The following is a 10860-nucleotide window of genomic DNA, read 5'->3' as shown; positions in this document are numbered from 1 at the left end:
TATTGTCTTCTCCTATCAACTTAAGCTTGTCTAAAGTTCAACTCTCATGTGCTATTATTTTTGGAATTAATTTCTAATGTTGGGTTTCCTAGCGTGTTCACTAGTTTTGTTGGACTACCTTAGGCATACGTGTGTTGATTGGTTGACTGCGTAGCTAACTGTTGACTAGTTCGTATTGGTTTGTTTCCTTAAACGGTCAAAATACTAATTCGGATCGGTTCAGAATCGATTAAAATACTAATTCGAGTGTTTACAACTATGTCATTAATTGTCCCCATGCGTTGCCTTGTTTATTCCTCATGCACGCTCATGGGCGCCATATATGAATTGACGTTATTCTTAGAATCAGCTTGTTGATTCTTACCAAATTTGAAAATATTCAAATTTTGAACTTCCTTTATTGCACATGTGCCTTTGTCGTCACTACGATCTCATTAGCTACATCACATGTGGTGGATGGAGCGCTTCTATAAAAGAGTTCGTTGCTTTTACCATATATCCACTTTTTGGGCTCTTCTTACAATCTGCCTACACATTACCATAACAATTATAATTGCCTATTCTTCTCCTTCTTCTCATTATCCTTCTTATTCTTATTCATTAAGCGGAATCATTTTGGACCCTCCTATTCATCTTCTGCTGCCGCTGCTTCCATCTCCACCGCTATTTCTGCCTATTGATTGTTCTACGAGAGTGCTTATTCCACTACTGCAACCTTTTCCTTTCAACCTTTTTCAATGGATCACCGAAGGTCTACGTCTCTTCTTTAATTTATGGCTAACGAATGATTTGTTCCTTCTATGTAAGAGAAAGAGAGAAGAAAGAAAGCTATTTAAAAGCTCAAACAGATTGTGTCAATATGGATCAAGCAGGTCGCTGAAGAACGACGATTACCAAAGCATCATATTGCAGCTACATCTCCCACAGTATTGACATATGGATCTTATGGCCTAAGAGTTTACAATGCTGAGTCTAACATTGATGCTTTGTGTGTTGCTCCTTACTTTGCAACTCTTTTGAGAAACTTCTTTGTTGTTTTGCACGACATGCTTAAAAGTAGGTCAAAAGTGTCAGAGTTTTATTGTGTCAAGAGTGCAAAAATCCATCTGATGCTATTCGAATTCGGTGGAATTTTCATTGATCTCTCATATGCTTGCTTGAAAGTACTATATCTTCCTGAGAGTGTTGACATACTACACCATTCTTCTTGAGGAATATTGATGATACTAGCTAGAAAAGCTTGTCTGATGTACAAGCAAATAAATGCATTTTTTAGCTAGTACCAAATGTTGAAAATTTTCAAGCTATGGTAGGTGTTTTAAATTATGGGCAAAAAGGTAAGGAGTTTATGGCACATTACATGATTATTTGGGAGGAGTCTATTTTGGCAATTATTGCAGTTTATTTTTGTCAATGACATCCTGATACCTTCATAAATGCTTTGATTATGAACTTTTTTCTGAACGTTTGCATTTTGGTCCTGACCTACGTCAGTGATACTGTAGGAAGGAATGTTCCTAAAATAACTAGAGAGTATGGAAATGCGATCTTTCATGCCTATTTTTCTGTCATCTAGCTCTTATGAATTTTGCCATTCAAATATAACCAAAAGCACTTTCAATCGGATCAGGACCGAGTTTGTACGTGGATGCAATATGACAAGTGATCTTTTGAAACCAGATAAGCTTTTTCTATACTCAAAAAGGTATTTCAAATTTGTCAAGATTTACCTCTGTACTACCAATCAATGTGAGCTTAGGGACTGGGTTGGTTGGGTCAAGTCACGCTTCCACAGTCTTCTCGTCATTTTTTAAGGAATCCAGGGTTTTTGTGATCCTAGTCTTACAAAGTACACTAATCCCGACAAAAGTGAGCCAAATGTGATTCAGAACTTTATGTTCGAAAAGTCAAGAGTTCGATATTTGATGAGTCCCAGAAGTAAAAAAATAGCATAAGAAAAATAAAAAAGAAAAGAATGCCTATACAAACATCAAGCAAACCCAAAAGAGACTCTTTCTTGGGGGTGTTGTTAGAGATATAACCATTAATATTGCCTTCTCCTATCAGCTTAAGCTTGTATAAGGTTCAACGTTGTTATTTTTGGAATTAATTTCCAAAATAGGGTTTTCTAGCGTGTTCACTAGTTCTGTTGGACCACCGTGAACATACATGTATTGACTGGTTGACTGTGTAGCTAACTATTGACTGGTTCATATTGGTTTGTTTTCTTAAAAGGTCAAAATACTAATTTAGATCAGTTCAGAATCTTAAACGATCAAAATACTAATTCGAGTATTTGCAACTATGTCATTAATTGTCCTATGCATAATGCCTTGTTTATTTCCTAATACACGCTGATAGGCACCATACCTGGATTGACGTTATTCTTAGAATCAGCTTGTTGATTCTTACAAAAATCGAAAAGATTCAAATTTTGAACTTCCTTCATTGCACCTGTGCCTTCCGCCATTGCTGCAATCTTATCAACTATGTTACATGTGGTGGATGGAGCGCCTCTACTAAAAAATTCTTTTCTTTTACCATATATGCACCTTTCAGAATCTTCTTACAACCTCCCTCAATTATAATTATCACAAATAAGATCTAAACTTTCACACACACAGATACACGTGCTTTTTCTTGATATACACACTTTTTTTGTGATTTTATCAAATCCTGTCCTTTTTCTAAAGGAGGAGTCTTGGATGTTCTTTCTCTTTCCTTTTCTACGAGAAACAATGGCCTATTGAAATCATTAACATTATTAATTATCTCAGGCATAACATCTTTGTTTATTCCTCGTGCATTTATTTTGTTTCCTCGTACACGCTTATAAAACCATGTTCTTTTTTCAAGGGAGGAGTCTTGGATCATCTTTCTCTTTCTTTTTTCTACGAGAAAAATCATACACACTTTTCTTGATACACACTTTTTCTTATGGTTTTATCAAACCTTGTCCTTTTTTCAAAAGAGGAGTCTTGGATCATTTTTCTCTTTCTGTTTTTACGAGAAACAATGACCTATTCAAATCATTAACATCATTAATTGTCCCATGCATAACGTCTTTATTCAATCATTCGTGCACTTATTTTTTCCCTTGTTCACGCTTATAAAATCATGTCATTTTTTCTAAAGGAGTCTTGGATAATCTTTCTCTTTTCTTTTCTACGAGAAATAGTAACCTATTCAAATAATTAACATCATTAACACATACACTTTGTCTTTTCTTTCTCTTTTCTTTTCTTTTCTCGTGGTTTTATTAGACTTTGTCTTTTTTTTTTCAAATGAGGAGTCTTGGATCATTTTTTTCTTTCCTTTTCTACGAGACCTATTCAAATCATTAACCTCATTAATTGTCCCATGTATAACATTTTTGTTTATTCCCTTCTGCACTTGTTTTTCCCTCGTGCACTTGTTTTTTCCTCGTGCACGCTTATAAAACTATGTCCTTTTTCCAAAAAAGAAGTCTTGGATCATCTTTCTCTTTTCTTTTCTACGAAAAACAATGACCATTCAAATCATTAACATCATTAATTGTCCCATGCATAACATCTTTGTTTATTTCCTTGTGTACTTGTTTTTTCCCTCGTGTATGCTCAAATGCGCCATATCTGGATTGACATATTCTTAGAATCAGCTGGTTGATTTTTACCAAATTTGAAAAGATTCGATTTTGTTAACTTCCTTTGTTGCACCTGTGGCCTCCGTTGCACCACCAACTTCCGTCACACCCGTTGCTACCATCTCATCATCTACCGTCACATGTGGTGGATGGAGCGCCTCTTCTAGAGTACTCAACACTTTTTTTTCCCTCAAAATATAAAATGTATGAAAATTTATTTTTATCAAACCTTGCCTTTTGTCTAAAGGAAGAGTCTCAGACTATCTTTCTCTTTCCTTTTCTGCGAAAAAACATAACTTATTCAAATTATTGGCATTATTAATTACCCCATGCATAACATTCTTGTTTATCCCTCGTGCACTTGTTTATTGCCTTACACACATTCATAGGCGTCATATCTGAATTGACGTTATTTTTAGAATCAGCTTGTTTATTCTTATTAAATTCGAAAATATTTAAATTTTAAACTTTTTTCATTACATCTGTTTTCATTGTACTCATTATTGCGATCTCCTCTGCTACTATTATATGTAATGGGTAAAACATCTCTACTAAAGAGTTCATTTTCTCAACCATTGATATACCTTTTAAACTCTTTTTACAATCTGTTTGTACATAACTATAACATTTACAATTGTCCTAAATAAAATCTAAATTTTCATACTCAACACCTTTTTCTAAAAATATAAATTCTATGAAAGTTTATATATACACGCACATACTTTTCTTGTAATTTTATCAAATTTCATTTTAATACCTCATCAAATGTTACAAAATGCTATTTGCGTGATAATAGATATAGATAATTGTATATAAAATTATTTTTGCAAAATGAAGGCATGTAAATTTTGAATATCAAGATGAAAACAAATATATAAGAGTGAATATTACTGACTATTTATCTGTGAAATTTTGTATTTTTTAACCATATCAAAATATTTAACAACTTTCACTCATAAAAAAATTAGACTAATAAATCATTACAATTGATTGCAAAATGTGAATTGACTGACATATTAAGTGTAAGTATCACATAAAAATAAAAATTTGAATTTTTAAAATTTTGAATTTAATTTTAGATCGTAAAATGTGATATTTTATCATTTATTTTATAGGTGGAATAAAAAAAATATGAGAAAAAAATATTTAAAGATAAAAATTTATATTTTTTTCTAAAGTAAAAATTTAAAATTTAGAAGATCTCTACAAATAGTGTTAAAAAAAGAAAATATTCTTCTTATATATTTTAAAATAGTAAACAAAGGAAGCCTTCGGCAGGTGTTTTGGGATGTTTACTCATAAATATTTTAAATTGGAGTAAAAAATAAAGAGAAACCCCAAAAGAAAAAGAGAAATGAATAGGCAACGCCGTCGTTTCTTCAGTGGCGGAAAGACATATGGGAAGGTTGCACACACAACGCAGCTCGTTTCTGTCACTCTTAAATACACAACACCACAAAACCGCATTCCCTCTTTCTGTGTGTTCGTTTTCTTCTTTTATCTCTGATTTTCAAACCCTTTCTTCCTCTCGAAAACAAAATCACTGACACTTGCAGCGATCCTCTTTCTTTCTTTTTTCTCTATGACTAATCATCTTTGTTCTTGCTATTGATTCATTTTTCTTTTCCCTATCAGGTTTTTTGTGCAGTGAGGGTTTCTGTTATTCGAATTGGAACGCCTATCAAGATTTTAGGTTCTGAACATTTCTCGAGAAATCTTATTGATTTTTATTTTACATTGCCGCTTTAATCCGAATCCATTTATTTCATTGTTTCCCTTGTTTTCATTCGTAATCGAATGTTCTATGATTGTTCCCTTCACGAATCTGATTATATTAACTAACATTGCTGTTTTTCTTCCTTTGAGCTATATGCTAGTGCTAGCTATAATGTGTACTGTTGCACTATCAGCTCCTTTAGTAATGAGCTTCTCTGATTCATTAATGATAGAATGTAGTGTTGATTGGCTTCGTTCGTGTTCAGGGTTTATGTTCAGTTGGAATTGAGGGGAAAGTTATAGTTCAATATGGGATTCGATAATGAGTGCATTGTCAATATTCAATCACTTGCGGGAGAGTACTTCTGTCCAGTTTGTCGCCTCCTTGTGTACCCAAGCGAGGCTATGCAGTCACAATGCACTCACTTATACTGCAAACCATGCTTGACATATGTAGTGAGCACAACGAGAGCTTGCCCATACGATGGTTACTTGGTCACTGAGGCGGATTCTAAGGTATTTGTCTTGCTTCTACTTACAAATGCTCCTGTTTTGGTGCTGTTTGGCATCTACCAATTTATGAACTTGCTTGTCTCAATTTAATTGCAGCCTCTTACAGAGTCAAATAAGGCACTTGCTGAAACTATTGGAAAAATACCTGTTCATTGCCTATATCACAGGAGTGGATGCACATGGCAAGGAACATTGTCCGAGTGTACATCTCATTGTTCTGGATGTGTTTTTGGCAATTCTCCTGTTGTTTGCAATAGGTGTGGAATCCAAATAGTGCATCGACAAGTACAAGAGCATGCACAAAGTTGTCCTGTAAGTTCCACTCATGCATTACATTTATCCTTTTGATTTATTTTGTAGCTCATCTTGCCTTCTTATGCTTTTTGGTTGACAGGGTGTGCAAAGTCAGGCACAGCAGGTTGCCGTTACCCAGGAACCTTCAGCCACCAGCACAGTTGCCTCTACTGATCAGAACCAGACTGCTGCTCCAGTTGGAGCTGTGGCTTCACAAGCTTTGAATTCTCAAACCGCTGTTACAACAACTACATCTGGGCAGGATTCGAGTCAGCTACCTAACCCAGCATCTCAATCTCAACCAACACAGAATGTTCAGACTGCTGCACCAACCGCAGAGCAATGGTATCAGCAGCAACAATATCAACAATACTACCTGCAATACCCTGGTCAAGATCCTTATCAACAGCAGTATCAACATTACTACCCTTATCAACAACCAGTAGGTCCACAGTACCAGCAGCCCTACAGCCAGCCCCAACCTCAGTCCCAGCCCCAGCCCCAGTCCCAGTCCCAGTCCCAGTCCCAGTCCCAGCCCCAGCCTCAGCCTCAGCCACAAGCCCAACACCAAGCGCAGCCTCAACTTCAACCGCAGGGAGTTTCTAATCCGCTTCCACAAGTTCCGGCTCCTGTGGCTCCGCAACCACAGAATCAGATGCAAGTTAACCAACAACAGCAGCAGCTTCAACCTGCTGTAACGCCACATGGTCAGATTCTGCCACAGAGTAATCCACCGGGTCTCACCCAAGCACTCTCTCAGCCTCAGTCTTCATATCCTTACCCCCTAGTTCCTCATGCTGTCCAGCCTCACCCTCAACCTCAGCAACATATGCAAATTCCTCCTTATCAGCAGCCTCACTCTCAAGCTCAGCATTCACAGCCTCAAATTCAACAGCCAGCTCAGAAGTATCCTGTTTCTCAACCTCAAGTTCATTCACAAGCACACCCTAATGCTCCAGTTCAACATCTTTCTCAGTCCCAAATGCGTCCTCACCAGTCCCTAACTCCTAGTGTCCAACCTCAAGGACAAAATGCATCGTCAAATGCAGTAACAGGCTTTCAATCTTATCCACAACCACAACCTCAACTTCACCAGAGTACTCAGCCAGGAGCTCCTCAACATGGTATGCAGATGCATGCTCAAAGTGGGCCTCTGCCTCATGCTCAGCATCCAGTCCTGATGCAGAATCAGTTTCCTCAGCAAATTCCAGTGATGCACCCACATCAAACTCCGGTGATGTTTCCTAATCAGCAACAGCCAGCTTTATTGCCTTCACCTGTTCAAGGCCAAGGTACCCCTCCTATCCAACAGCAGCCGGTTTTTAATCCCAATCAACAACCTGGTCCAATTAACCACCGTCCTACCCTGCAACCAGTTCAACAAAGTTTGGCTCAGCAACCTTTTGCACACATGCCCATGTCTTCTCATTTACGACCTCAAGGTCCAGGACATTCATTTCCCAGGCATTCTTATCCACCTGCACAAGGTAATCCTGCACCGTTAAATAGCACTCAGCTCAGTCAATCCCAAAATGCTGTTGGAAAACCTTCAATCCCCAATCATCCAATACAAATACAGGCATTTGCACACACTGCTAATAACATTCCAGTTAGACCAGGGCAAACTGGTTCCAGCCACCTGCATGAAAACCATAATTTGTTGGTTGGGACCAATAATCAAGTGCAGCTATCTTCTGATTTGCAGTCTGGGGCTCCAGCACCTCATGAAAGGCAAGGCAATGCCACTGAACAGCACACTGACTCTGCCACTGGGAAACTTGCTAAAAATTCTAAAGATTTTTATACAGCATCGTTATCAGAAAATGAGTTGAAATCTGAAAAGGTCAAAATGGATATAAAGCCTATTGATGCTGGGAACAAGCAAAATGGTGGAGATCAAAATGCCGTGAAAACCTCAGGCCCAAATGTCAATTCATTAGAAAATGGTGATTCAGTGGGTCAGAGTGTTGGTAAGGAAGAGGTTGCTGAAAATAACGGTAATGAGCATTCTGCTCCCAGGAGCAATGAGAATCAAGATGGTCCTCTGCTGAAGATGGAAACCAAGAAAGAGTCTGAAACTGATGAAGTGAATAATGATGATGCACACACTTCAAGACCTGCTGCTGATCATGGTAAGCAACATCAGCCAATGACTGAATATGCTGCTGTCCAGCAGAGGTCTTCTGCAATGTTAGGATCACAGGTGCTACGTTCAGCAGGGCCAAATGATCCTCTCCCTTCTGGACACTCTTCTACTTTTGTAAGGAATCATGTACCTACCCATGATCCTCATTTGGGACAGGCAACCATGTTAAAGCAGCCGCAAGGTATTGGCACCCAATTTGGCACACCAGGGCAAAACTTTCAACCTCAGTCTCTTGGACCTGCAGCGCCATATAATCAAGGTCAGGAACCTCCTTTTCATGCTGGTGCATCTAATTCATCTCGTATTGGAGGGCCACGATTTAGTGCACAACCTTCTAGAGATATGCACGGTGGGTTGACTGCCAATATGCTAGTACATGCTCCTGATGATTTTGGTTTCCGGGATGAAAGGTTTAACTCTTTCCCGGCACCAGGACATCAAAATTTTGATCGAAGAGAGTTTGAAGATGGTATCAGGAAATTCCCTAGGATGCCTTTGGACACTGAGCCAGTTCCTAGATATGGAAATCATTCATTTGATCCACTCGAGGCAGGGAAGAGGCCAGTTGGTTTCCATGATGAGGCCATTAACAAATCAGGTGCTACTCTCCACCCTGGTTATCTTGGCCTAGGTCCTGGACATGGGAGACATCACATGGACGGTATGGCTCCCAGAAGTCCTGGTGGTGAATATCCTGATATGCCTCCCCATAGAATGCGGCCCCACTCTGGTGGGCTTGTTGGTAAGGCAGATATAGATGATTTTGATGGAAGAGCTGCACGTCATTTTGGTGAGCCATTTGGCATTGCATTCCATGATAGTCGGTTTCCTCGTCTGCCTGGTCATTTGCATAGAGATGAATTTGAGGGTTTTGGTAATTTTCGATTGGGTGAACATCCAAGGGATGGTAATTTTATTGGCCAAGATGAATTCGCTGGTCCATTTCAAAGGGGTGAACATTTTGGTCCGCATAACTTTTCAAGGCAATTGCATCAAGGGGAACCTATAGTTTATGGTGCCCATCCTGGCTCTCGAAGTTTTGAATCTTTCAGCAAAGGAAACAGGCCAGGTCATCCGCAGCTTGGTGAACCTGGGTTCAGGAGCAGCTTTTCTCTTCCTGGTTTTCCTAATGATGCTGGATTTTTACCAGTTAAGTTTCAATTGCTCACATGGTATTTTTATGCTTGTTACTGTTATCATATAGCTAAGTTGAATGCATTGAGTTTTTCCCCCCTTTCCTTTTAAAAAGAAGTTAAATGCATTCTTGTTGATGGAAATTTTAATGATTTCTTTTATTTATAATTTACTATTTGTTTTTTAGGGAGAAGCCAGGCCATTTGATAATGTGAGAAGGAAGCCTGCTAGCATGGGTTGGTGCCGGATATGTAGAGTTGATTGTGAAACAGTTGAAGGTTTGGACTTGCATTCTCAAACAAGGGAGCACCAGAGGACGGCTATGGATATAGTTAAAAGCATCAAACAAAATGTGAAGAAACAAAAATTGTAAGTTTTTTATGTTATTTTTTTTTTCTTTAAAATTGTTTTCATTATTTTAATATACCTAAGGTTAAACTTTTCTCTGGTAGTCAGCCCTTTATTATTTAATCATGTAAATTCGTTTTTTTGGTAGAATACCAACTGAACATTCCTCAGTCAAAGATGGAAACAAGACAAGAAACACTGGTTTTGAGGGTCGAGGAAATAAACATTGAGTAGCCATCGTTTACGGTTACTTGGCTTTCATGCAGATTTCAACCAAAGATATTGCTGCGGTATTATTGCAATAAGATTACTATTTATCTGATGCCCGTATTCTACTTCCCAAGTTGCTTATGCTGCTTGTGTCATTTCAGGTTGCTACCATCATATTAATGGAGATGTTTTTGGGATCTCAAGTACATTGGCAGTTAAGTTTGTTGGCTTTTGAATTTGAAATTAATTTATAACTAGAATAGTTGTTTCAACCTTTGTTTCAACCTTTGTGCTCTGTTAACAGTTTGTCGTTTTATTCTGCCCATGTTGCTTAGATGCTAATGGTAAGGACAATACATATGAATGTTTATCTTTTGGGCTTTAGTAGAGGCCTCCATTGTCCATTGATGCCTCTGCATTATGGTATGATATGTTGTGCTGTCTAGGTAATTTTCTGAAAATGTTGCTTGATAAAGGCTATGCAATTTCCATTATTATGTGTTGTTGTGTATAACTTCTCAACACTATCATAGAAAAGGGATATTCCTATTTGGAGCTATTATTGTTTTTTATTCCATTATTTTGTTTTTGGCTGTATCAAAGAAACGAGGAAAATCTTTTCCTTGCAAATTAATTTCAAAGCCACACTTCTTATACCAACTCATACTTTAATCAATTCTACTTTTAAATTACTGTTTTTATATGTTAGTAGTTTGAAAGTCCATTTAGACTCGGTTTATAGACAGAAACATAGAAAGGCTTCAATAACCACTAAGCCGTATCCCTTAGGCTTTGTTTAGTTTGAGAGAAGTGGAAGGGAAATAGAGGGTGGGGAAAAAAGTTGCAAAACTTCCTTCATAAATTACACATAAAAATG

General features: G+C 37.8%; 1 protein-coding gene and 1 pseudogene across 3 annotated transcripts; both read left to right on the top strand.

The window, feature by feature from the left end:
• The first annotated feature begins 737 nt into the window (after positions 1-737).
• LOC112772741 (nuclear poly(A) polymerase 3-like) lies at positions 738-1955 on the top strand (annotated as a pseudogene).
• Positions 1956-4948: 2993 nt separating this feature from the next.
• LOC112789432 (uncharacterized) lies at positions 4949-10542 on the top strand. Of its 3 annotated transcripts, none has more exons than XM_025831319.3 (8): positions 4949-5104; positions 5258-5315; positions 5605-5854; positions 5948-6163; positions 6246-9440; positions 9613-9794; positions 9922-10063; positions 10145-10542. In XM_025831319.3, the coding sequence occupies exons 3-7, from the start codon at positions 5648-5650 to the stop codon at positions 10001-10003; spliced, it is 3882 nt and encodes a 1293-aa protein (XP_025687104.1). In that variant the 5' UTR covers positions 4949-5104; positions 5258-5315; positions 5605-5647; the 3' UTR covers positions 10004-10063; positions 10145-10542. The 3 variants fall into 3 exon arrangements, with proteins under 3 accessions (XP_025687104.1, XP_072082753.1, XP_025687103.1); XM_072226652.1 differs by having other exon boundaries at positions 4954-5027; XM_025831318.3 differs by having other exon boundaries at positions 5029-5315.
• Positions 10543-10860: the final 318 nt, after the last annotated feature.

This window comes from Arachis hypogaea, chromosome 3 (assembly GCF_003086295.3).
Source record: "Arachis hypogaea cultivar Tifrunner chromosome 3, arahy.Tifrunner.gnm2.J5K5, whole genome shotgun sequence".
NCBI lineage: Eukaryota > Viridiplantae > Streptophyta > Magnoliopsida > Fabales > Fabaceae > Arachis > Arachis hypogaea.
This window is presented reverse-complemented; position numbering and strand designations above follow the sequence as displayed.

Excerpts from the sequence above, each read along its gene's own strand:
- LOC112789432 (XM_025831319.3), top strand. The coding sequence starts at position 5,648 with ATGGGATTCGATAATGAGTGCATTGTCAATATTCAATCACTTGCGGGA. Across the intron at positions 5,855-5,947 it reads TCACTGAGGCGGATTCTAAG|CCTCTTACAGAGTCAAATAA; the intron begins GTATTTGTCTTG and ends ATTTAATTGCAG. Across the intron at positions 6,164-6,245 it reads AGCATGCACAAAGTTGTCCT|GGTGTGCAAAGTCAGGCACA; the intron begins GTAAGTTCCACT and ends TTTGGTTGACAG.